The sequence below is a fragment of the Hypomesus nipponensis genome, chromosome 24, assembly GCF_054491055.1.
Source record: "Hypomesus nipponensis isolate SF chromosome 24, ASM5449105v1, whole genome shotgun sequence".
Taxonomy (NCBI): Eukaryota; Metazoa; Chordata; class Actinopteri; order Osmeriformes; family Osmeridae; genus Hypomesus; species Hypomesus nipponensis.
In genome coordinates this window covers 4,990,001-5,017,798 of record NC_140384.1, presented here as the reverse complement: position 1 = coordinate 5,017,798, position 27,798 = coordinate 4,990,001, and the positions used below count along the sequence as shown (strand labels likewise).

Genomic DNA, 27,798 nt, shown 5'->3' with positions numbered 1-27,798 from the left:
GATGAGGCAGGGAGCAATAGAGATATAATCTCCCTGATGGATAGAACATACAGACAGCATGGGGGAGAAGGGGACGGCGGAGGGCGGCTGCAGCACTGATCATACAACAACCGGGGGTGAGTGCGTGCGTATCCGCGCGGCCTTTTAATGCCGCCTCATCGGACATGGCCCAATGGGCTTAAGCTGCTAACACAGGTGTAGTTGATGAGCGGATATCGGCCCTGGTTCACTCAGGGGCGCCAGTCGAGCTGGCTTTGATTGGGGCTCCCGCGACCTGTCAGCCAGCCGAATGGGTTATCCAACACACTCGTCACCGCTGAGGAAACAGAGGGGGGAGGGGCAGGAGGGAAGGAAACACATTCCCCCTGTCCACTTTGCTTCCAGGAACTCCCATCAGCTCGTGCCTTAGCCCCGACAGACCACCTCAAACACCTGTTGTTTCTCTCACATGGGGCTTATCGCGTCGCTCGGGACGCTGACAGAGCCGTGGGGTGGCTGCAGTGCTCCCTGGTGGCCGTGCAGATGTGGTGTGCCGGCCCTGTGGGTGAACTGGCAAGACTGGCCGTGGACTAGACTGGGGTGGTACATGGCCACAATTCAGACAACAGGGGATTTGTAGGTGAGGCAAGTACTACTTCTGACCATGAGGGGGCAGTGTGCCTCTGTGTTCACTGCCAAAACAGGGTTTTGGAGTTGCAGAGTGCTAAAATGATACACATTAAATAAATGGTATGTTTCTTTCCACTCCTTCTATGGAAGTAAGAGTACAGTCTATGTTGAAGTCTGGTAAACACGGCTGTTTGTTCTCTCTCTCACTCCTACTCTCTTCTCCTCTTCCCTCAGTGGGAAAGCATATCAACTGTTTTATGTCCCCTCATCTTCCAGGCGGTTGTATCTCTTTGCAGTTGGTACTTATGCCCTGTAATGGCATTTGTCTTGCTTTCCATAACAGCGGGAACAGCCACTAGGTCATAAGTCCACTACCCCGGGTCCACTAGCCCCTGCTATTATAACCTCAATAACATTAGCATGCCAATGACTTGTGAGATGAGAAGGGATTGAATTTATGGAGGAGTGTCAGAAATATTAATCTATCACTGCACAGTCAGTCGGTGAACAAGTTTAAAAAAGCTTTATTGCTTGCGGCCGCAAGGAGACAAAAACCGCACACGCCATTGTGCTTACAAGTTTGTCTGCTAGCATGTTGTGCTAGCTAGCTATTTAAGCAGCCCCGCTCTTTACAGTCATTGGCTAAGACAAAGGCATGCAAATGTCCCATGGTTCTTTTTCATTGGCTCCCTTGCATAGACCTGGCGCGCGTGTGTGCGTGTTTGCGTGTGTGCATGTTTACGACATCAACCCTGAAACACAACAACAGGATTTCCGGATGTCGTAAAAGGTCCTTCACATAAGTGTCAACAAATGGTCACCAGACCTTACGTCTCCACATATGGTCTTCTTTGTCACACAGTATTTCCTTAAAACAACCAAACCCCCAACATCTTCTAGTCTTAAGCAGATGCTCACCCTTCCCAGGGTGATAAGAAAGCCTCGAGTCTAGTTTGGGGGCTCTGTTATCTGCTGACAAAGAATGTTAAGCATCTGTATTATTCAGTATAATTCAATATACATTCTTAATTTCTCCGACAAGGAGTTATGTCAATCTTGAAAGAAATACATTTGAATAAACCCAAATATTTCCTTCTCACAAACGCTATAGCAATGGCTATACAGGAAATGATTACAAAACAAAGTGAATCAACTTCCCAGTTCTAAGAGAAAACAGAACCAGGGCAGTCATTTGCCTGTAGGATTGGCCCGAAGCCGATTTAATTAGCACTCAGTAAAGCCACACTGAAATATGACAGGATCTCTCTTGTTCTAATAGTGACATTAACATTCAAGGTCTATCTCAGAGACTCAATACATGCCCTGTAGACAAGCAGCCAATGACTCTCTCTCCCCAATCATTCACTTCAATTATTGGAGAACGTCCATTCTGCTCACACACAGAGAAAAGTACACGCGCTTGTATTAAACTCAGCCGGGGAGAAGTGTTTGCATGAACGACAACACAGACAAATGCAAATCCTTTGAAAGACAGAGTCAGTATCAGGCACAGCCTCTCTATTCCTTGAAGGTAAATGGAGTCAGCCTTCATCTCCAAAACAATTAGCTGTTCTTGTATCTGAACTATTGTCTTTGTCCACCATCTCTCTTGTCCTTTCTACTATCATACCCCCAACACACACACACACACACACACACACACACACACACACACACACACACATCCTCACTCACTCAGAAACACATTATATCAAGCACATAATGGTGTGTCTGTGATTCCTCAAATCCAGATTAACTGTGTGTTGATTCTATCATCTCTACTAACACGGAGACACACACACACACACACACACACACACACACACACAGTATTCAGGTCAAACAGATAGGGCTCAAGTCACGTGAAAGGCAAGGCCTTGACCTTGTCCAATGAGGCTGGCAGGAGGAGGGGATGAGTCAATCTCTGTGACAGAGGATGAGAGAGAGGCCTGAGAGAGATGACCTGTGGATGAGGATGAGCTCTCTGGATAGGAGCTAGGGTGAGGTACCACACCTAAGATATCCGACAACCCTAATCCAAAATCGGGGTCACGTTTACTGGACTGGGGGTGGTGAAATGCTGTGAAGACATTGATATATGGGATCTTGAGAGTCCCACACATCAGTTAACATGAGACAGAGGAGAGTGTATAGGATGGTGTCGTGTTTACGGCAATACAATAAGGAGCCAGTTAGCCCATGACAGTGCTATTGCAGGAAAAACTTGACTGAACCTGGAACTTGGGATTCGTTTTGAGAGATGAATGTCGTTATACTCACTGGATCGTTATTCATAATTAATGAGGTCATGAGTCACAACTGGCACAAAAAGGCCAAAAATATCTCCTTTAGAGTTTAAGATCAGGTAATTACATTTCCCAATAGGAAAGGCTGTCATCATATCTTCCCAAAAAGATCGAATGCATTTTTAATGAGTCTCAGTATGCCATGACAGTATCATTCTTCCTGTCGACACAAGTCAGGATAGCCTTTGATAAAAAATCTGTACAAGACACTGTGAGTTGATAGTTCCTTCACATATGCACAGAAAACATAATATTGTAAATGTAAACGGGGAGTGAAAGAGCAATCCACCGTAGTACGTTCTAGAGTAAAACACCTGGGCCCTCACTGTGCCACTCACATCCTGGATGTGCCACATTAATAATACCATGAATATGCATGAAGGACACCTGCAGCCCAGATTAGAAAGTCGAGACTATATATTATGCATAAATGTGTATTTCCTTATTAAACCAAGATTAGAGATTGCTAGAAAACACTGTTTATCGCTAAAATTACCCTTGAGCTAGAACACATCTCTCTATAAGACTGTTCAAGAAGAGAATATATGTTGTTCGAGTCAATCGTTCAGAGTATACACGATGAAAACTGAAATGAAAAATTAAGCTTCCTCAAATTGGTTTATGAAATGAATTGTCTACAGCCTGCAGAGTTGGATCAATTGAGTCAACTACACCGCAAGTATATTAGAGGTTTGGATGGGTTGATAAAGTAAGGTTTGCCTTCAGGGAAGGGTGCTTGATGTGAAACCAATATTATTGTGGGATTACTGTCATGTGCAACTGTAATGCTCTCTTGGTTTGCTCAAAGCATTGACATTGAAGCTTATCTTATGCCAGAATATGCTTACAGCCTGTTATACAGTTTAATAGTGTTCAGTATTGCCACTATTCTGCATAAATCATTGTATATTGTAGACTGTACCCTGTAGGGTAAAAACTATTATAACTGAGTACATAGCGTAGCCTCAACACGTCTGAGAAAAGCTTTTTATTCCAAAGCTTAAAAATGAAAAGCTGCACTATGACTAACTTCAAACATCTCCCACAAGTCAAACCAAGTGATGGGTTTTTCCTGAACTTGTAAACTTAACTTGCTTTGCAATAAACCACAGTTGAGCTATGACCTTGTTTTGATCAGCTTTTCATATTTGGTGGAGTTGGTGTAAAAGAACATATTGAGCCAAACAAAGTTTTAAATGTGACAAATCCCTCCCTGGCCACCTCCATCTCTCCCTCCTCTTGTCTCCCGTATATTGAAGTACCAGAGGACCAAGGCTGGCCCTCGGATTGCCTGTCAGAAAAAGGCGTAATTTAAGGCGCATGTCGGTCGAGCTCACTGGCGCTTGATATTGGGTACAGGGAGGGAGTGTGGTAAATTGGCCACGACATAACCCCATCTCCCCAGAACGAATGAACGAAGACCGCCTCCTGGCCCCTCCCTCCTCTGGTCGCCAGCCCTGCAGATGGATGACTGCTCAGCGTGGGGGTTCCCATTTCCCAACAAGCCATTTGAAAATCATCACGCCCTGCCAGGAGGACGTATGGGCCCTCATGGAGGGACTTCCATCCTGGGGAAGCCCCCCAAGAGGGAGAGCATGCCCCACACCTCATCACCGAGACTGGCCTTCAGACAGACTGATGTCAGGCTGGTCCTGATGCTTACGGCCGTGAGAGCCTCGTTCAATCTTAAAACGTGCTCCCACTCAGTGGACCGTGAGAGATGTATTGACAGTATGTGTAAATACATACGGGGGGGGGGGGGGGAGCATGTACAGCTTGAGTCTGACAACCTGAGGAACCAGAATCTTTCACGACTGACACTCTCCAACATCTTAACGCTCTCTTTCGATCCTCCTTCACCCACTCAGTGACGCATCTTTACTAAATCAATTTCCTAAAGCGCAACCCGCCGGCAAACTAAAGTCTCATCCACCTCCTTCGACACACCTCGTCCACAGAGAGGGTCAAACAGGATATGAGCACTGGGGATCCATATCCTGCAGTTAGATCTCTCCACAGACTCTCAAGTCCACTCACGATTCAAGCATGCCCCTCATTCCAGACAAATGAGGGCTGAGGTCTTCGTCAAGACCCTGGTAAGTCAGCCTCCTAACGTTCTAACAGCTCATTATCACCGCACGCTCCATTTACAAAGATGTTGAGGTCCACATCCCTCATTTCACACTAATACAGTTTGAATAAGGAATAACTTGACATTTGAAAAAGTAAACTCAAGGACCAAAATGGAGCTGTGAATAATTTAATAAACCCCTAAGAGTGATATGTCTGGCACTAGTGGGTCATATTCCAACACGTATCTGCTTTAAATATAGCTCTGTATGTCAGTCCACGATGCAAAATAACTATAGGCAAGATCGTGCTCAGTGTATAGGTTTGAAATGTGCCATTCATTTGCATACACTTGATTTGCATGCACTTAAAAAAAAAAATCCGCATGGAATACAGGGGGGTAGTACAGTAGCAGGATTAGATGGATTAACATGCTGTAGAACAGGAGAACACACACACTCCTACACAGACAGCAGGGAGCTGTGAAATACACTGACCACAACAACAGAGCTGGATGTACTATAGGAGCTCGACTGAGACCCAGGGGGGAAGAGTGTATTTATGGCTCAATCCTCCTAGCATTTTCTCTATTCTGCGCCAGCATGGAGGAACTGCCCAGGGCAAAATACTTTCCCAGACACCTACACACACACACAAAGCACACACACACACAAGGCCTGACCTGTTCAACTAAAAAAGATCAACTTTAACCCAATCCGCAGCAGGCAATTGATTCCCACATCCAAAGCACAAAACAACACCATCCGTCTTACTTAAGGAGTGCCCTAAAGCATCGCATGAAACAGGCATAGAAGAGACCCGACGATCGCAGGGGCCTCTATTCAGCCCCGCCAGGGGAAGGTCTCTGAGGCTGTCCCCTTCCCAGGAGTCTCGTAGCCAGCGGAGCATGACCAGCACACTGACATCTGTCCCCTCTCCCGGGACAGCCTCTCCATCCCCTCCACAGGTGAGACCACACGGGGGGGGGGAAGGACACCTCCACGACTGCTGCCAACCTGGAGCTGCCTCAGTCTCTTCCCCCAGGGACCCCCCACCTCCCTGGGGGAGAGAAGGCCTGGTGGTCCTGCCTGGTCATGTGGACCGCCTTAGTTGACCGCTCGCCACCAGTGACAGCTCAGACAGGTGTGAGTGGACAGGCGAGGATATAGGAAACCGACCAAGCAAGGTTACTAGGCCAAAGAACCAAAGAACATATTTTGTCGTTGATATTCAAAAGGGAGTGGACACAAAAACGAGAATATGTCTGAACTAGCCAAATAATGTTTCGGTCCTGTTCCTACTAGTGAGGGAAGTGGAAGACAGAGTTCAGGAAGCAGGTCTCTGGTCCGTGGTGTCAAGTTTCAGCCCAGAGAGGGCTCCCTGTCAGATCTAGATGAGGCACAGGGACTCCGTGACTCTGTGACAACTAAGGCCTGACCTCTACTTGGTTAGGAGTGGATGACACACTCGCATACACACACACACACACACACACACAAGAGTCAAATGCCAAATTGCAAAGTACATGGCCTAAATCTCACAACTACACAGAGAGCATGATGGGGCTTTGGCTCTGGGACATAGTGGCTGTGTTGACTCCTCTGATGAAACCCATGTCCCTGTTTCCATCTGGGACAGACCATGATGGCCAGAAAGCATTGTCCCCTTCCCAGGACACTTCAGTCAAACCGCTATCGATTCCCTAAAAGCCCTTTCATGAATAAAGCATGGATAGCCCGCTTCACTTCCACTGTCTGGCTAAAGAGTTCTCTTGGACGGATGCCTACATCGGAATTTCCTCCAAAGCTAAGGATGGAGGTTCCAGCTGTCTGTCTGGGGACTGGTCAGGGAGTCTCCCTCAGTCGCAAGCTATAATGACCGGTCCTCGTGAGCCAAGGATAGATGACTGGTTAGAGGACATCTCACTCCTCATTACCCAGGGGGAGAGAGAAAGAGAGAAACCGAAAGAGCCGGCAGGTTCTCGTGGCATTTGCTGGACCTGCTAATGAGGACACTATGACCACCAGTGTCCCCTGTAAGAGACTTGTGTAGGAGAGAAACACCACCACGTCACAGCGAGGGCAGAGGAGAGAATGAGAGAGAGAGAGAGAGAGAGAGAGAGAGAGAGAGAGAGAGAGAGAGAGAGAGAGAGAGAGAGAGAGAGAGAGAGAGAGAGAGAGAGAGAGAGAGAGAGAGAGAGAGAGAGAGAAAAGAGCGAGAGAGAGAGAGAGAAAGAGACCCAATGCATCTCCCACCTGTCCTGTCCCTGATGGCGAGGTTGTGTCCCATCTTCAGTATGATGTCCAGCTGGTACATCTCTGGGCTGGCAGGGGGAGGAGGCTCTGCATTACTGGGCCCCACAATATTGATGCCCTGCAACGCGAGAGAGAGAGAGAGAGAGAGAGAGAGAGAGAGAGAGAGAGAGAGAGACATGAGTTGAGGACAGGATCAGCAGGATGCAGTGCATGAACGCACTGTGAATCCTTCAACAACCAACCACACTTTCAGGGTAGTAATAAAAAAAACAATTGGGGGTGGGGTAACGAATCAGTTTTTGAAATGTAATACACTAACTTAGCTTATTACGACAACAAAAAACACATGTAACTAACAAAAAATACAGTGCCCTTCGCTTCGGCGAGTTCGTTTGGGTAGTTGCGCTGCGTTTGGCACTGCCAGCTTGAACTTTGAAGCCTGCTTACGTTAAATGCGGAAGTAGCATGTTTTGTCTTGGACATTAGTCTGAATATCTTCATACCGTATTGTCGTAATCTGCTTCAGGCTGACGTCTCAAGGTAAATACATATTTACTTGCACTGTTACGTATTTAACGTAGTTGATGAGAATGCCTGGAATGATGGGAATGCCAGGAAATTCGGATTTTCCATCTCGCTCTAAAGTATTTTTGCCAAGAGTGCAACTCAGTTATGTAGGCTAATTTAAATAGACTGCAAGCACTTCGCATGTCAGCCTGGCAGATCTAGGCGCCGAAGTTTCCTTAGGCCACTTTACATGTGCATTGTCGCATGACAAAAGCTTGCTTTCAAAGCGTTATTGAACTACAAAAGCTTTTACTTTCAAAATTAAAATTGGTGATTGCAAGTTTCCATACAGGTCTTTGTCGACTGAAGTAGGCTATGTTACACGAAATAGATTTAAGCATCCACATATTGCCTTCAAAGCATTATTATTTATCAATTTTCACATTATTAATCTACTCTCATTTCTGCATGACTGTGTTCAGCCTATTCGGCTTTTCTATGTGTCACCGATAATCTCCGGAGGGGATACTTAAAACGTTATTTCAGGTTTTTTTTTCCCTCTGAGTTTTCGGAAGTGTTTCCTTATCCTGTAAAAAGGTCTACGAATACAGTTTGATTTGAAATTTGACATGCCATGCATATCAGATCACTGCATTGCTTGTCCATTTTGCTTTTAAAACGTACAACTTCACTTTCCATTCTCTCACCCAAACTCCCTTTTTCTTGTATTATGTCGGGAAATGTTTAAGGTAACGGTGTCCAACCTTCAAAGGGATAAGAGAATACATGCTGTAGACTTGACTTTGGGTACTTTTAATCCTCTGGAAAATACCCAGACTATCTGAAATACTGGTTCACGATTAGTTCTATATGCTGCCATGGGAACATTAAACAAAATGAATGAAAGACATGTGAATACACTTATTTGAACAATTATTATTCACATATTTTCTGATGAAACTAAACACGGTCATCCATCACCCTCCTCTTTCTGATTTGATCTCTTGAACAAAAATGTATGACAAAATGTTTTTGTTTTCAGTGACAATGAATGTTCCTCAAGCCTTGCTGGGAATTCTGGATCATTTGACAGAACGTGATCTGAAGACATTTAAGTGGTACCTGGTCCAGGATGTGCTGGAAGGTTTTCAACCCATATCTAGAAGCAAACTGGAAAATGCTGTCAGAACTGAAGTAGTAGATACGATTGTTGGCAGTTATCAGGATGGAGCTGTTCAAATCACAGTGAAGATTCTCAGGGAAATTAATCGGAATGATCTTGCTGAAAGACTGATATATTACGTTGGAAAAACAAAAGGTGTCTGGACTTCCTCTTTTGCAGGCTCCAACATGGATGTACTGCATATATTTCAAGTGCACACAAACCTCATCACCCACTTGAGTCACTTTGGACAGAAATAATATCAACCTAGAGAAAAAAAAAGTCAAATTGTTTTGCTAAACAACTTCTTTCTTCCTGTCTATGAGATGTTGAGGTACCCTCAGAGACCTATGACACTAGACACGATGATGTGGTGAACAAGGTGGTGAAGATGCTGAATGAATTTGAGAAACCTGAAGACAAATCATTGATCATAGATGTAATCAAGAAGAAGTTGAAGTTAGACCTGAATGAGGTAAGCATTTAAAATATATATATATACACACCTTTACTCCTGTCAGAGAGAGAGAGAGATTTCTGTCTCCAGCCCAACAACTCCCAAATCAGAGCACACCAGAACTGCTAACATGCTGATTCAAAATTACAGCCAAATAAAAAGCAATTGATGAATATCTACCAAAAATGACATTGTAATTATGTCTTTCAAATGTTCTACTTTTTACAGATCTCTTACTATAAGATCACCAGCTTGCACCGTGGAATCTGTCTGATCATCAATAATGACAGATTTCCCAAATTGGAGGATAGAGAAGGATCAAATGTCGATGCTGGTAGATTCAAATAGATCCATGTTTGATACTGTTATTTGCCATCATTCGATTCAGTATATCAGATCATTCTATTCAGTCTAGTCTATCTGCCACAATTTGAAGCAGTGAAGTTGGAACACAACATCAATGTGTCAGGATGTGTTCATTTAAAGTATTTTCCTCTCTCCCAGTTTCTTTGGCTAGGGTCTTCAGTTGGCTGGGATTCTGGGTTGTGATTGTCGAGGACCGAGGAGTACAGGAGATGCGAAACCTACTAAAGCTGTTTGCTGGGTTAAATCCAAAATCTGTAAGAATTTAAGTAGATATGAAATGTTGACACCTTAAGCTGCCGTTTAATTTAGATGTACTTTTTAAACAATGATATCATCCTTAGAGAAGGATCGGTAGTTTCCATGTTTGTAATAATCAAGTAACTTTGCATTCTAATCATTCTAACCTAAACAAACACAGCTGTCCGAGTTACAGAAGCATTCTGTGAAGGAGTGGGCTGGTGACCGCAAGAAGTTTATCAACCTAGACGGGCTTAACCAACACGGCGATGCCTTTGTGTGCTGCATCCTGAGTCACGGCTGCAGCGAGGGCATCTATGGATCAGACGAAGAGGTCCTGCCCCACAATGAGCTCCTCAGCTTCTTCAACGGGTCAAACTGCAGCACTCTCAAAGACAAGCCCAAACTGTTCTTTGTCGAGGCATGTCGGATCGAGCCAGGCAAACAGAATGGAAACAATAGCAATGAGCCGCCTGAAACTAGGGGATCCGCAAATGCCCAACGCAAGCGTATATATGACATCACTGACGATTCTGACATGCTAATTGCTATGGGCAGCACTGACAAACAAATATCTGTCAGGTCCAAGAAAACTGGGACCTGGTTCATTCAGTCTTTGTGTAAACAATTACAACAAGGCTGCATCAGGTAAGGTCGGACACTAGTTCAAATTGTAGGACAATCAGTGTTGAAATAACTTGTGTACAATATTGTTGATTTTGTACAGAATTTCAAAAAACAGCACGTGTACATGAGAGCGTGTATAGAGATGTACGATATACTACATTTGTGTTCATATCAAATTTGTAATTGAGTTGTTCCTTCTACTCCACAGAGGAGAAGACATTCTGATGATTCTCACTGATGTTGGTGGTGAAGTGAGTGAAAAGGAAGGTTGTATAGGCCGTGGTATGTCCAGACAAATCTCCAAACAGATGCCTGAAGTTACATCCAGACTACGCAGTAGACTCATTTTACCTGTACCTCCACTTTGTAACTAGCACAAGAACTATCAAGCTAAGCTAGTGTGCTAGCTTGGAAACTACAGTGTGTCTTACTTTTCAGTACTATCATTGACAAGAAAAACTTTTTTACAAAGACATCAATGCTCACTGTGTTTGTGGGAGATCCTGTTTTAATCTGTAAATGAAGTGTGATAACACATTTAATGCTCTATTGAATATTCTATGCTCTTTTGTAAAGCTCTCTCTTGGAAGTCGCTTTGGCTAAAAGCGTCTGCTAAATGCATAAATGAAAATGTAATAATATAGATTATTGTTCCATACAGAGTATTGTATTTGAGTAGAATAATACTCAAGGGTATACATTTTGCTGTTTTATTTTTCCATATACCAGTTTCCACATATTACTGCTGTACTTGTTTAAACAAATGACTTAAACTTCATGACTATTTTACATTAGACTATATACAGCCCTTTGATTAAAACATGTTCATTCAAACCAGCTATGGGTGGTCCATGTACTGTTCTAACTACTGTGCTCTAACAACCTGTAATTAGTGTGTCTCGGAATTAACTTCTTCCATCTCCAGGCAGATCTAGTTAGGACGTTCCTGTATACAGAAACAACATTAACATTTACACACAGACCCTCAACACCAGTGCCTTCTTACAATCGTCCAATCAGAATCTTCTCCAAGAACCCTACCAGAAACAGCTCCCCCCAGGACCCCCCCCCCCTCATGATGTGACAGCCGGCATCCTCCTCTCAGAGGGAGAAATCCTGGGAACCAGGGAAAACTGTGTGCAGCAGCTAACAGCAACACTCCCCTGCATTAGATAACCATGCGTGGGTTCCCCGTCACGGCTCCCCTGCTCTGAGACTTTGAGATGCTAAGAATAGCAAGCCCGACGCTAGTGTTAGTATCCCAGCGCTAGCTACTGTACAGAGCTGTGCTCCAGAATGGGAGTTTGTATGTGTGCTGGGAAACCGGACAGACACAGACATTCCAACTGTGACCAGTTTCAGAGAAAAGATTAAACTGATCAGAACAAGGGTATGTATGTTCATTGTTCAGGTCAAAGTCAGAATACTAAGGAACTAAAAAACAATCACATACACCACACACACACAAATATCATTTACACACAAGCGCAGGATCTTGACTGAAGAAGTCTAGGCATCCACACAGCAAACGGCAATATTTATTCAAGGAACAGCTTGACATTTACAGTGCCGACAACGTTAACTACCTATCTCTCCAGCAGCCTCTCTCTCTCCTGGAGAACACAAACAAGCTGTTCAGAGTGAACAAACGAGCAGAGCACTTCATACACTAACAGAGAGAGAAATTAAAAGCAAAAAGAAGTGTTGCAATGTACATAAAAAGGACCCCACACAGAGCCCATGTTGGTTTGTCAGACATCAGGACTGGCTCCTCATGGATAACTACCTTATGTCTCACCCAAACTGCCACTACACACAATTGTAGAAACAATTGAAGAGAAAAAGGATAACTGACGAATGCACCGGTTGGAGCAATTGTTCATGACAGCATGTAAACAAGGAGAGTAAATTACAAAAAGGTGGGTCAAACTAAGGGGCAGAGAGATGTTCTGGTTCATCTGGGTGAAGTAGTTCTCAAACACCATGGTGCATCAGACTATGAATCACTATGAATCCTTCAACAACCAAGACACTTTCAGGATACAATAAACACAATCATTATTTTATTTATTTTTTGGTGGAGTTACAAATCAGTTTGTGAAATGTAGTAGACTAACTTAGCTTATTACAACAACAAAAAACACATGTAACTAACAAAATTCAGTGCTTCGTCGAGTTCGTTTGGGAAGTTGAGCTGCGTTTGGCACTGTACTAGCATGAAATTTGAAGCCTGCATACGTTAAATGCGGAAGTAGCATATTTTGCCTTAAAGATTGGTCTGAATATCTTCATAGCGTATTCGTCATGTACTTCAGGCTAACGTCTCAAGGTAAATATGTATAACTGTTAGGTATTTAACGTAGCTGATGAGAATGCCTGGAATGATCGTAATGCCTGGAAATTCGGATTTTCCATCTCGCTCTTTAAGTCTATTTGCCAAGAGTGCAACTCAGTTATGTAGGCTAATTTAAATAGACTGCAAGCACTTCGCATGTCAGCCTGGCAGATGTATGCGCCGAAGTCTCTTTAGGCCATGTTTACATGTACATTTGTCGCATGACAAAAGCTTGCTTTCAAAGCGTTATTGAACTACAAAAGCTTTTACTTACGAAATAAAAATTGGTGATTGCAACTTCCATACGTTTGTCGACAAACCCCTTACAAAAAAGAAGTATATTAAAGTATACTATAAGTATCCTAAAATATGGATAGTACACTTTTAGTTCACTTTTGATATACTTTTAAAAAGTATGCTTAGAAAATAGTTCACTTTTGATATACTTTTAAGAAGTATACTTAGAACATAGTTTACTTTTAATACCTTTAAGTATGCTTTGAAAATAGTTCACTTTTGTATACTGCAAAGTAGCCTGTGTAGTGCACTTTCAGTTCAACAAGTAGCCTATACTTCCTCAAGTTCTTCAAAGTATACTTTGGAATACTCTAAAGTAGCCTGTGTAGTGCACTTTCAGTTCATCAAGTATACTTCCTAAAGTACTTCAAAGTATACTTTGGATACTCTAAAGTAACCTGTGTAGTGCACTTTGAGTTCATGAAGTATACTTCCTAAAGAACCTCAAAGTATACTTTGCAATACTTTCAAGTGCACTTTCATTTAATGTAAGTACGTCAACAAGTAAACTTCTAAATGTGATGTTACTATTATTTACTAATGTATTAAAATGTTTATGGGCCCCTCAAACGCCTCAGATCTTGAGTCACTTGGCGAGAAGGGGGCCCTCATAATAGTTTACCGCAGATTCGTAGCTCTTCGTAACACAGGTTACTTTGGAGTATTCCAAAGTATACTTTGAAGTACTTTAGGAAGTATACTTGATGAACTGAAAGTGCACTACACAGGCTACTTTAGAGTATTCCAAAGCATACTTTGAAGTACTTGAGGAAGGCTGCACCAGGTAAGGTCTGACAAAGTGTTTACACTAGTTCCAATTGTAGGACAATAAGTGTTGAAATAACTTCCTGAGACTTGTGTACAATATTATTGATTTTGTACAGAACTTTAAAACAAGTGAACATGACAGTAGATAAAACTATTTGTGTTTATATCAAAATTAATTAAATTGTATCTAATAAAATTGTTCCTTCTCTTCCTCAGAGGAGAATACATTGTAACGATTCTCACTGATGTTGGTGGTGAAGTGAGTAATAAGGAAGGTCGTACATACCATGATATGAACATACAAATCTCCGAACAGATGCCTGAAGTTACATACAGACTATGCAAAAGACTCATTTTGCCTTTACCTCCACTTGGTCACTAGCACAAGAACTATGATGCTAAGCTAGTGTGATAGCCTGGAAACTACAGTTTATTACTTTTCACTCCCATTATTGACAGAAAAACATTTTTTTATCAGGACAACAATTCTCACTGTCTGTTTGTGGGATATCTTGTCATCTGTAAATTAAATGTTCTGAACACATTTAATAATATAGCTTTTTTTTGTATTAGAGTATTATCTGATACTGGGATTTGAGTATAATAATACACAAGGGTATACATTTGTGGTGTTTTATTGTTTAATATCATTCCATACACTATTCCACATATTACCGCTGTGCTTGTATATGGTGTTTAAACAAATGACTTAAACTTCATGACTATTTTACAATAGATTATATACAGTATACTCTGATTAAAACATGTTCATTCAAACCAGCAATAGGTGGTCCATCTACTGTTCTAACTACTGTGCTCTAACAACCTGTACATTTGTATAAACATTGAATGAGAGACTGATATATGATAGATAGAGGCCATAACTGAGTCTAGCGCTCAGCCTACTGTATATTGTTTTCCTGGTATCCCTTCCTGCACTATGTTCCTGGTTTAGGTGTTCACAGTTGTATACTCTGGTAACCTGCCAATCCTAAATTAGACACTGTCTAATTGATAATAGTATAGCACAGCTAATCCAACTCATTGTGCATCAGATTTTCCATATTGTGATAAATGATTTCTGATGGACCAATGAAGTACCAGAACTGAGTCATAGGGGGCAGGGTATAGCTCAGTGGTTCGAGCCTTTGACTGCAGATCAAGAGTTCAAATCCACCCCTGTATATTGTACTTTGAAGAAAATTGAATATATTACTTTACATTATAGAACTGACCGTAATGAATTTCGAACAGTGTTTTTCATTATCACCCCCCTAGTGGTCACTGTAGATACATTTACAGGGCGGCCCTCCTGGCATCCCAAACCTGTCCAACCCCTTTTCCTCGTAGCTTCACAGGGGTCTGTGGCTGTTTTACCGGGAGTTTAACAGTTGGCCAGGCACATCATTTCCATAGTCGAAGAGAGAGAGGACAAACCCGCTGGTGAATAAGAAACGACGGGCGATCGAGTTTCACTTCCTCCTCAAAGTGAGTGAGAGAGAGACAATAGCCAATGAGATCTCCCACACCGTGAACCAGAACCGATGCCTTTTCATCTGGTCTAGCTGGGATAAGCTCCAGGAAAGAAGGATGATAAATGTCGAAAGTGTTGGAGACAAGCCCTTGAAACATGCTGAGCTCCACAACATGCACATATAACCAACAAGTGAACAGGAAACCCTCCGTGCTATCCACCAAGCGGTACGTGGTAGCACACATTCACCTACTCCCACTCGGTAAAAACTTTGATTAAACGGCATATCAGATCATGTGTTCGTAAAAGTCACCCTTCGCATGTTAACTGATCTATTATGTTCCACGTCTGGCTGGCTGATTCTTTATGTCCGAGCCAATTTCATGGGATGGGTGTGAAAGTGTCGGGCCTGAGCATTAAAGCTGAGTTTCTGAGTGGAGGTCTGGTTTCTCACCTTTTGGGAACGTCACACCCTCCCTCACACACACACTAAACTGCTGAATCATTCTGCACACTTTGTATTTCTGACATATCTACTGTACTATTTTGCCCAAGGCTGCATGCATTTTAGATTTTTGTACATTTTTGACTGGATGCATATTGTAACTTTCCTCTTTGGAAATTACATCCCTTTAAGTTGACATGTATAGTGTCTGCATTGTGCTCGCTGGCTGTTGGCTTTGTCCCTTTAAAAGGATTAAGTTGTTGAGGTAGGACACACAGATGGATGTGGTGGCATAACCATTTGAATAAACAACCCCATCAATATGTTTCCATTTGAACAAGTGACAAAACATTTGCATCAGGGTAGTGTGTGTGTGTGTGCGTGTCAGGATGATCTCAGCATCCTCCCCTGTAGTGTTCCTGCTTTCACCGTGGAACACTGGGCAAATCAGTGCCCCCCACTGTCTACAGTCAGTTGTTACGACAACCTTTGAATGGGCTTCGTATGGTCATCCCCGGCACGATGACTAACCAGCGTGTCAGCGAAGCTTCGATGAGACTCCGCTAAAGCATCTGTTGTTTCTAAGGAGGCCGTGATGGACACGGACTTCATTCTAGATGATCACCATACATATAGGGCCGTTGAGAGAGCGAGGCAGACGATCAGTCGTTAATCCTCAACTCTCTCTCTCTCTCACCTGGAAATTGACCCAGGGCCAGACGGACAACACAAGTCCTCAGCGATCACAGGGCCAGCGGCCGTGTCCTCCCCAGACACATATCAGAGGTAGTCAACACTCAAACAGACATGAAACAGCAAACAGACATTTGGCACCAAAAAAAAGGTAGCGCAGAGCAGGTGTGGGTTTGAAATGGGATATTTGTGTTGAATTGGGTTTCACAGTCACTTGTTTTTCATTTCCAGAGGGCACTCTGATTAATTAGAAAGTCAAATATAAGGGGAAAACCGCAGGTGGCTAGCTATCTTCTTTGGGACTTTAATTGCTGTTGCGTTGTTGTTTTTTTCGTTGTTCGTTTTTTTTTTTTTTTACAGCAAATTGGTTTGGCGAAAGCCCTGACCCCGTTCGACGTATCCATAGTGGTACGGTCCATCGCAGTATTGCCAGTGAACACACATCCTCCGTAATTAAAAAAACAATGACAAGAACATAGAAGCTCTGGCTCTAAGTGACTCCACGCCCAGGAGACCAACACCATTCCCTTATCTCTCTGGCACCAGACACAGCAGTCCAGACAAGATCAGTATGGTCACTCTCAGATAACCAAATGTAAAAACAGTAGCATGGTTACTTTTCTTAAGACTCACTTCATTTGTCATTTTTTTGCATCTTGTGAATTACTAATGCGTCGTTTCTCAGGAACATTGTGTAGAGCAAACTAATTAAGACCCATACTAAAGAACCAAGGGAACTCTCGCACATAACAATGTGTTAAATAAATGTGCTACTCTTCAAACGGCATGCAAACTGAAGGGAGATATGGAATCAGACGATGCTGGGAAGAGAGCCGTTGCTTAATTTCTAACAGCGTTTTCCAAGAGACTCTCTTTGTTGCCATTTGTGCTCAGGCTTAACAAATATGTGTGAAAATACAGTACATTGTAACATAAAACCTAATCAATTGAGTATTTGTAGACATACAGTAGACACGTAAATGTAAGCATGCACATTTTCCATATACGACATAGAAAGATGGGCCTTCCTTTGTTTCACTCATCTTTGCAAGGTTTGGTTTCGGGCAACCTGTCTTATTGCAAGTATCCCAAAACATCCACTCCTTATTTCAGTTTTGAACTTCATGTTCAGCCCTGGAGCTCGATATTTGTACCGCGTTGCACATGAGAGACCCATCCATCAAACCACAAAACGTATCCGGGCTTCTAAAATGAACGTTTTCACCAACTACCATGCATACACACACACGTGCACAACGTGTCACATATCACATTGAAATAAGCTTGTCCTCACTTTGAACTTGGCCAGAGATTCAGGGCTATCAGGTTGATCAGAAAAGGAGGGTGAGATGTAAAAGTTAGCATGTAACACACAAACAAAGACACCCACACGCCCGCACGCCCCACACACCAACGCAGACTGCAAACAGAGTGGAAGCAGGATAAACTGAGCTTTAGATGCACTTGGAATTGCCAGCCGGCTGCCTTTGTGTAATGATATGGAACATCTGGGGGCGGCTGAGAGTGGAGGAGTGGAGAAGAAGCCTTGGTGCGCTGAAGCAGCTCCCACACGACACCAGCGCCAAGGAGGACGTAGCACTCTGCTACTTCCTCCAGACTGACTCGGGTGACAACCCCGTTGATCATCCCCCTCCTGACCCGCACTGGGGCTTCGTCGTCGAATATCACTCTTTTTTTTTTCTTTTTCAAAAGCAGGATTTTTACTGGGAGATAGTATCTTCGTCCCATCAATAAGCGGTATAGGTTGACAATGCGATTACATTGCCACAAAACTCCCAACTGAAAAGCTGTACTCTATGTTTCTTATGACAAGCTCTGTGTTTGCCGCGCAGCCCGTCTCAGTCATGATAATAGTGGATCAACTTCAGAGTTGTTCTCATTAGACTTGTCCATTCACCGGGGATTGGTGAGTCACCCTGCCAGCGCCTAAAAGATACCCTCTCCTGGGTCCCTTTCCGTCTCCTTCTCTTCATTATCCATTTCTTACTCAACATGTGAACACCATCCAGAAATAACCCACCCTCCACCATCCCCTCAGCGGGCACTCTGCTGTGGAAGTTGTTTTTCTCTCTCTCTCTCTCCATCTCCCCATCTTCACCCTATATCACCCCCCCCCCCTCCCTCCCTCCCTCCCCCCCTCCCTCTCCCCTATGTCTTTCTTCCTGCCCTCTCTCTCTTTCTCTCTTCATATCTCCTTCTCCTAACTCTCTCTTAACTCCCTCTCTCCCATTTTCTCCCTCCCTTTTTCTTTACTCTGTCTCCCTCCCGTCACGGACACTGTTTAGTGCCACCATTACCAATCCATTAGGTAGCACAACCAGAGGATCCAACACACCCAAACCCTTTCAGACGTTGAACGACACACTGTTTTGGTTTTTACCTTTTTCTCTTTCCTGTTTCAAGCTCCAAAAAGTATCGAGCTGTCGAATTCCCCTCCCAAGGTTCTCCCTCAACCAAATAACCAGGGCACCAGGGGGACACCCGCCTCCTTGCCGGCAGCGTGAGCCGTCTGTGAGGAGACTGTGTGGGCTGTTGGGAACCTCCTGGTGGGTGTCTGTGTTCAGGTAATGGGACAGAACCTGTGGCCATAGGGATGGAGGGCAGTCTGGAGCTTCATAATGAGCTTCTTATCAGCTGGGGGGGGGGGGGGGGATCTTGAAATGATATATCACTCTGTCACCACAGACCCCGCCCCTCCTCACAGGCCCAGCAGGACCAGTCTCAGCTGGTGTGGAGGAGTCCAGGCGCCTGCTACAGTTTGCATAGAGACCCACCACAACACATCTGACTGTGGATGGATACCGGAAATGATAAAGGCTTGCTGGTCATATGTGGGGTGAGTGTCACTTGAAGTGAAGGCGCACTACTCTTCCTCCTTTCTCCTCCACCCCGGTCCTAGAGTACTGCCTCTGGGCTGAGGCCGGGTACACATCTCCAGCTATCATCGGTTCATTTAGCAGAGACGGAGGACAGGCGAGTAAATGGAGAGCCGGAGAAATCTCCAGGAGGAGACAGAGATGGAGGGGAAGCAGAGCAAGAGGAGAGCTCGGGCCAGAGAGATGAGGAGAACATTGGTGAGCGGGGGAGAGAAGAAAAAAAAACAAGGGGAGGTGATGAAAGATGGATTGGAAAAAAGAGACAGACCATTGTATTCTCCCCGCTGCCTTTGTGCCAGTGGAAGGGAGAGGAGGGGCCCAAACCTCGAGAGGCTACCTGGCAATGTGCTGGTGTGTTTACCTTGGGTGTGTCAGTCTGATACAAAAAGGACAGCACTTATTTCTGTCAATACAGATGAGAGAGAGAGACGGAGAGAGAGAGAGAGAGAGAGAGAGAGAGAGAGAGATAGAGAGAGAGAGAGAGAGAGAATATATGAAGGATAAGGAAGACTGTGGAACATGACAAGTGATGGGGAAATGGAAGAAAACAAGGAAAGGAAGATAAAAAGAACAGAGTACCTACGTGAGGCAAACTGCTCTAACTGCTCTCAATGAATCAAAAACCGAACAAAACAGAATGCCTACCCTGAGGCTTATCTGTATGCATTGTTCACTGTCCAATGAACTGTTCCTCTCTGACACACACACACACACACAATAATAGACACGACTGCAACGTTGTTATTGCACTTTTCCTCACACCAGAACTGAAAAACCAGGGCAACACATTTTTGAACCTTTAACACGCCAACAGCTCCGACTGCAGTAACAACCACAGTGACTCAAAACCCCTGGAGGCATATCTTGGCTTGGGTTGAGAAAGGGGATCCCTTATAAGAACCTCCCTCGGAATTGGGAATCCATCGTTGTGTACCTTTCAAACGCGTCTGAGACTAAGGATTAACGGACATGAGAGACACGGTGACAGCTACCCCCTTCCACCTGCTGTCAGTGTCAGCGAGCGAGCCAGCGGTTTCACTCATGGACGCCGATCTGGAAAGAGAACCGCCCCGAAGCCTGGTTCTCTCCACAGCCTCCGGGGAACCTTCACAGAACCTGGCCATGTCTAGAGCAAGGAGATAGGGTTAGGCTTGAGGCTCAACTGAGGAGGCTGTGAGGAAACAGCCGTCACATGCGTTTCAGAGCCGCTGAGCCCCTGGCCAAGCACCGCGGCACGTAGACAAGACAGCCAAGCACCGCGGCACGTAGACAAGACAGCCCAGCACCGCTGCACGTAGACAAGACTCATTCTCTGAGCCAGTGGTCTGATGAGCGCAATTCTAAAGACATCATTCCTCTTTCGGTTTACAATCAGGAATCCCAAAGGGGCATCCAGGAATAACACACTCGGGCCAAACTGCGTCAACGTGAATGAAGTGATTTCGTTTGAGGTTGTAGCAATCCTCCCTGCTCCTCAGTCATCCCTCGCAGACTTCCGTAATGAGTGCTTAACCTCGTGGATTTCAGGATTTTTGATGGATGGCTGTCATGTGTGTGTGTGGGGGGGGTGGGGTTACTCCCCCAGCTGTCTTCCTCTGGGTAAAAACGGCAGTATGAACTTGTTAATAATAAAGATGAGTCATTTTAAAAAAAAGAAAATGAGGATGAAAATAACATAGTATCTCATTACAGTACAGCCTTTTCTCGTTTAAGTAGTTCCCCTTCACGGCCAATAGAATTGACGTCTCCTCAAATTCAAGACAGGTAGTTAATTAATCTTCCCCTTGCAACAAGGTTGCTCCATCTGTTAACGCAGTACAGAAACCAACCTTATAATTGGTTAGGGACTAAGCAAAGGTTCGACTGGCCCTATTTGACCACATTACAAAGTCAGTATTTTTATTCAAATCCACCATGGGAAAGCCTCTCTTCCTAACAACCAATGAGAGAAGTGCTTGCTAAAAGTGCTTGCATGCTTGCTTAAAATGCTGAATTGTTTAACACTGTTGCCATGAGAAGCCTATAGGCTCTGGGGACCAAAGTTTTTATCTTACTCTTATCTTAATGTATAATGTTTATTTGAAGGGTCGAGGAGAGACTACCAGAATTCAGGCCATTAGAGAAGCGAGTCAGCCTCAGAACATGTGTGACCTTCCCTTTCACGTTCCACGCCTCAGCCATGACAACCACTGCCCCTCAGACGAGGACAAACCCCAATGAGCCACCAGAGCCATTAAGGAGCATCCCATAATGAGCTTCCCAGCCCCCAGCAACTAAGACCACATCATCATCACTAAGTCATCTCCATCGCTAGTCCCCAAGCGCGCTACAACCACGCTGCCCTCATCCTCCGCTGAGAACCTCTCTGCCAGAGGGGGGAGGGGAGCTAGTCAGCACGCTAACCCACTTTCCCCTCTCTGATGCCAGCTGTGGAGGAAGGGAAAGACCCTGTGCTCCTGGTAGAACCAGATGGCAGGGCCGGGCTTACTGTGCTTGGCCCACTTACTGACTGAAGAGGGGTAGTCTGCTGGAAAGCACTGGGTCACCCCACGACAGGCGGAGGGGGAACCTTCCATAAATTAGACCACGGACAGGATTAGCGTGTGCCTGAATGTGTGTGTGTGTGTGTGTGTGTGTCTGTGTGCGCCAGCACCGTGCAGTCAACCACCAATCACCATCTCACACAACTCGTGGAGAAATCTCTCCACGAGTTGTGACCTTCCAGTTTTAGCTGGTCGACTTTGCATTCTAACTACTCGCTCTGAGAACACAGGATGAGAAGATGGAAGCTTGGTTTTTCCACGGGTGGCATGTCTTTGCATTGTGAACTATAAGGGAGTATATTCCACTACAGTATCAAATGCTACTTATTAATCCTGGTCAATGCTGGTGGACACAAAATGTTGCTTCCGATAACATAGATTAGAAAACAGTTAACAGCTATCGTCTGGGTAAAAGGGGGACTCTTCTGGTGAAATTACACAGTCGTTACTGAATCAGTGAAGCGTAGGGCCTGAATTAACAATAAACCTCATTAAAAAGCTTTTAACAGCCTCACTTGACACAACATTTATCTGGCCCATCTCATGTATGCGCACAATGAGAGTAACGATCCTCCACAGCCTGTTTTACGGACCACCGCTAACGGTAGCGGCGCGTGGAGGCCGTCGGGCTCGGAGCAGAGGGTCACGGTGACCTGGCAGGCCGCGCTGCCTCTGCCACTTACGGGCTGGGGACGGAGAGAGGAGCCCAACGTCTACCGCCTGACAGCCGCTCACAGCTCTCCTTCATGAATAATGAAGAGTCGGGAACTGAGAGAGAGGGAACATGGCGACGAAAGGGCAGAGAGAGGGTGAACATTCCGGTGTGTTCTGAGGGAAGGTGCACGGAGGGGACTAACAGACTGTAGTGAGAGAGAGGGAAACAGCTTCAGAGTCGACAGTGTGTGTGCGCGTGGGTAAACACAGAGGAGAGGAGCCGAGGGTCTGAAAGCCCCAGGTTGTGCTGACAAAGCCAGTCTGTTAACACGACACAGCACTGGTCCAGCCCAGTGGAGAGAAGTACAGCACAGCCCAGAATAGTATAGGACAACAGCATACAGTAGAGTACATTGATCTTTCTATAGACCAGCTGCCCTGCCTGATCCAACAACCTCAGACGATGTTAGAACCCTCACACACACACACACACACACACTGGCGGTAACCAGAGATATTAGGCCAGGTAGCTGCTGCTGGAAGACGACCCCTCCCTGACTGAATGTGTGCAAGTGTCTGTGGGTGATGGGTCTGGGGGTGATGCCAGCCTGTCTGAAGAGGGGCTGAGAGGGGGTGCAGGGTCGACCGGTGGTAGGGGACACGGGGCCCAGGCCAGAGAGGGCTGGCAGGTGACAGGTGACGACGTGAGGCCACGCGGTGTGCCAAGCTTCGCAACATGCCCACAGAGATCGAGCGAGAGCGAGGGAGAGCGAGAGAAAATCAGAGCAACAGGGATAAATGGAGAGCACGAGAGAGGAGCCCATCCCTCCTCTGCACCCCAGCGACCCCAAAAGGCACAAGGGGACCAAATTAGAATACAAACTGTGCTCTCGTCCTCCACACTTGACGAGAGCAGAAGGAGCGCCGGGGGGGGAAAAGCTGTAAATGGCACCGCGTCTAAATGAGCGAGCAGCCGTTAGTTTCCTGTAGCTACCTGCTAGCGCCCAATAATTGGCATACAGGCCGCAGGTGTCTCTATTGCATTCTCATTGCCGAGGTCTTGCCCCAAATAAAACCCTTATAACACCACTCAGTGCTGGTATGGCAGCAGTTCTTCACAGCGGTGTGATCTGTTGTGCTTCTTCTTACATTGCATTGTTATGTTGGCTTGTATATATTATACCGGATAGCACTGCCTCTCCATGTGTAAGTGATGAGTAAGTGACCTTGTGCCATCTATTGAGGAAATAACTGACCAGACTGCAACTGTCGCCAGGTGTTGTGTAATAGTGTCCGGGCTCCCTGGCAATCTGCTTTGCTGCCTGTTTGCCTGCTTGCCTGAGAGTCAGTCAGTCTGCCTGTCAGTGACACTGCCTTTCAGTCAGTCAGTCTGCCTGTCAGTGACACTGCCTTTCAGTCAGTCAGTCTGCCTGTCAGTGACACTGCCTTTCAGTCAGTCAGTCTGCCTGTCAGTGACACTGCCTTTCAGTCAGTCAGTCTGCCTGTCAGTGACACTGCCTTTCAGTCAGTCAGTCTGCCTGCCAACTGCAGATGCTTAAACAGTTTTCCCAGCCCAGCCCAGCCCAGCGCTCCTATACACTGCTGTCGTGTTCTCTCCCTGTCAGAGAGGGCAGGGGCAGGGAGAGATGTCTGTCTGCTCCCCATCCTCTTCCACATCGCTTCTCTGACACCAAGCGCCCTCATTCTACATCCAGCACTCGTCTATCTTTGCATCTGTTCATCTCTTTCTTTCACTCGCTCTCCTTAGCATTCCTTCTCTGTGTTTGGACGTACAGGGAGCAGTCCATCTTGTATTTATATCCCCTCTCTCTTTCCTCAGTCAGTTCAGCAGCCCTGCCTCCTACCTCTGGTTGAAATCGGACACGACTCACCAATCAGCCGACACACACAAACGCACGCGCACACACACACACACACGTGTCATGAGTTTCATGTTACAATGCAAATATCCCAGCGCGTTTCACGCACAGTACAATATCCGTCTGTATCTTAAGACAGAGCTGAGCGGTTATGAAAACAAGACAGACTGACAGAAAGTGCATCAGAAATGTCGGGGAATGTATTTCAAACATGTCCAATCCATCAGACAGCCCTCAGCACCGCCTGAAACCAATACAATGTAAGTACACGCAAAAAACGCCCCTTTACCTGGAGAGAAGAGCCAGGGGAAACAATGGAAGAATAGGCTGACAAACATATCTCCCACAGTAAACTCAGCATCAAGGATGAAACACAGCAGTACACTATAAACATCCCATACATCCTGATAAGAACATACATCTATGTGTGTGTGTGTGTGTGTGTCGTGTGTGTGCGTATACCTACAGTCAGGCTTCGTCCCACGGTGGAGAGAGAGAGTGCTAACATCCAGAACCAGCGCTTCACTACCACCGCTGCCTCTGGCTTCCTGTCCTATATGAGCCACACTAGCACACTAGCACACACACACACTCCCTCGCGCCTACACACACTCCGTAGCACCAGGCAATCAGCTGTGAGGGAGGTTCCCACACACACACACTCGCTCGCTCGCGCAGCCTCCCACCTCTGCAGACGGAAGACTCTCTCACTCTCGCACACACACACACCTGCAGACGGACTCTCACATGCGGACACACCACACTCACACGTCTGTCTGCCTACTCACACGCACAGGCAGGCAGGCAGGCAGGCAGGCAAGCTAGCCTACTGAATGGTAGACAGACACACACACGCTTTGATAAGGTAAGGAGGGAGTTATTCCTGAGGGACTGGGTGATGAAAGAAAAGGAGGCAGGGAGAGAGGGGGAGGGGGGAGGGGGGCATGCAGAGGAGGCAAACAGAGGAGACGAGGGCAGCAGGGAGAGGAGGTGGAAAGAGGAGGCAGGAACAGAATGCAGTTCAGCCTTTAGCTGTTCTTTAACATCAGGTCCAATAAATGCTGGAGACAGCTTTCAGCCCCAGTGTAATCCAGGTGACCTCTCATCAGTAAACTTTCAAACTAAGAACACAAAAGGTACTCCTCCAAGCCACACTACAAATCGATTTTAAATGAGAAGAATTAGCCCACATTGATTGGATGGGACCAGCTCTAAACAACCAATTAGCATAACCTCAGGAGGTCCAGGGCTTTTTGGCTGAGTGTTGGGACACTTTTAGAAGAAAATTCACATTAGGGACAAATTAGCCCCAAGTGGAAAGTGGAAAAAAAGACAATAGTCTTAAAGTAGCCTCTGTAAGAACTGGCTGTCCTCTATAACAGTATCTCCCTAGCCATTGAATCAGTTTGTCTGCACCAAAACATTCAAGAGTGCCCTAATAAATGTAATGTGGGTGTGCTGTTTGTTATGCTGTGGGGAGGAGTAGTCGTACTTTGCAAATAGAGTGCTGGGACAATGGGAGCTTGTTTGGTCATGCTGGGTTTTTGTGTACGATATTTTAAATAACATAACACCGGAAGCTGCCGGATTTCCCCCTCGCCTCCTTTTTCTGTCTCTCTCTCTCTGTCTCTCTCTCTCTCTCTCGCTCTCTAAGAAATAAGTGCTGTCCTTTTTGTATCAGACTGACACACCCAAAGGTAAACACACAATAGCTCCCACCCCCACCCCACCCCACCCCCAGCCTCCCCCCAGGCGGTGAGCAGCCTAGAGGCAGCTGCTGGGAGCTCTGAGCAGGAGAGAAAAGGCATGGGAGGGAGAGCAACTAGAAATATGACAGAGGTGGAGAGAGAGAGAGAGGTAGAGAGAGAGAGGTAGAGAGAGAGAGAGAGAGAGAGAGAGGGAGAGAGGTAGAGAGAGAGAGAGAGAGAGAGAGAGAGAGAGAGAGAGAGAGAGAGAGAAAAAAAAAGTAAACGGGGTGGGTGAGAGCTGTGTAGGATGGAGGAGGATTGAAGGGGACGCAGCCAGAGAGGGGGAACCCAGGAGGCCAAGGAGAGTGAGAGGGTGGTGTTAGAGCCGTGATGGGGTGCTCGGCAGGGCCGCGGAGGGGCCGTGGCTCTCATCACACCCCGCCCCCCTCACTGACATCCACACAACCCCGTGCCACTGATACCTCTCATCCTGGCATCAGGCACTGGCACTGGGCACTGTGTGAGTGGGCGCAGGGCTTCTGATCTGGGCTGTCGAGCTGGTCTGGATGATGGGTGATGCTGAGTAAATGGGGCAGCTGATCTCGGAGAGGGCTTCACCCCGCTGGCTGGTCACACTGGGGTGTTACGAGTCGACGCTCTGGGAATCTTCATATTGAATGTCTAAGCAAATGGTGCTGCTTGTCAGCTCATTTTGACAAGAAAGAACTATTCGCTGCCCTGTGAAGCGCGGACGGTACACTAAACCCTGAACCGTGAGCCTGTATCTGAGGGTACAGTTTGCTGTTTATAAAAGGGACACACAGTTGTTCGTAGTTGTGCATATGCTGCACAAAACAGTACACGCCTCAAATCAATACCGCCTCAAATATGTCGTCAAATCATGTTTGGACAAATCTAGTACACAAACACACACAATGTGGATATGGGCAAACTCTGCTTTAATGTTTGCACTACATGTTAAATCATTTTCAAACACAGAAAGCCATCAAAACAAACAGCCTTGTGGCCTCCAACATCCTGTGCTGGCATCTATGTGCCACTGCAGCCTGGTGAGCATGCCATCTGCCTGCTCATTAGGCCCAGCACATCACAGGACACACACACTGCAGGGGACGCCTCAGGAAACACAAACATTTAAATGCACACACACACACACACAGAGAGAGAGACACACACAGAGAGAGAGAGAGACACACAGAGAGAGAGAGAGACACACAGAGAGAGAGAGAGAGAGAGAGAGAGAGAGAGAGAGAGAGAGAGAGACACACACACACGTCACAGCATGGACAGACTGAATATCCGGACTAGCGCTTAAACGCACATCAAAGATGCCCAGTCACTGAAACTCAACCTGACTCCTGACATCATAATCAATAACACCATTGACTGGAAGAGCTCATGAAGAACAGCAGCATCGTCCATGGCTGTGGGCACAATCTCCATCTCACTTGTCGAATAAGGAATAGTTGGGCACAGGTGGCACCCCATCAACACGCCTCCATCCCCT

The 27,798-nt window shown here is 45.7% G+C and overlaps 2 protein-coding genes across 2 annotated transcripts in view; one reads left to right on the top strand and one right to left on the bottom strand.

Moving 5' to 3' along the window:
• Positions 1–7,353, bottom strand: part of mctp1a (multiple C2 domains, transmembrane 1a) — a 71,119-nt gene extending 63,766 nt beyond the window's left edge. The window contains exon 1 of the mRNA XM_084690524.1: positions 7,241–7,353. Within this exon, the coding sequence (XP_084546650.1) occupies positions 7,241–7,301 (61 nt within the window). The 5' untranslated portion in view covers positions 7,302–7,353. The remainder of the gene's footprint in view (positions 1–7,240) is intronic.
• Positions 7,354–7,576: 223 nt separating this feature from the next.
• LOC146232811 (caspase-8-like) lies at positions 7,577–11,411 on the top strand. The gene is made up of 7 exons (XM_084690523.1): positions 7,577–7,780; positions 8,790–9,065; positions 9,236–9,384; positions 9,595–9,700; positions 9,871–9,986; positions 10,151–10,617; positions 10,805–11,411. Exons 2-7 carry the CDS (start codon positions 8,795–8,797, stop codon positions 10,968–10,970), a joined length of 1,275 nt encoding a protein of 424 aa, XP_084546649.1. The 5' UTR covers positions 7,577–7,780; positions 8,790–8,794; the 3' UTR covers positions 10,971–11,411.
• The last annotated feature ends 16,387 nt before the right edge of the window (positions 11,412–27,798 follow it).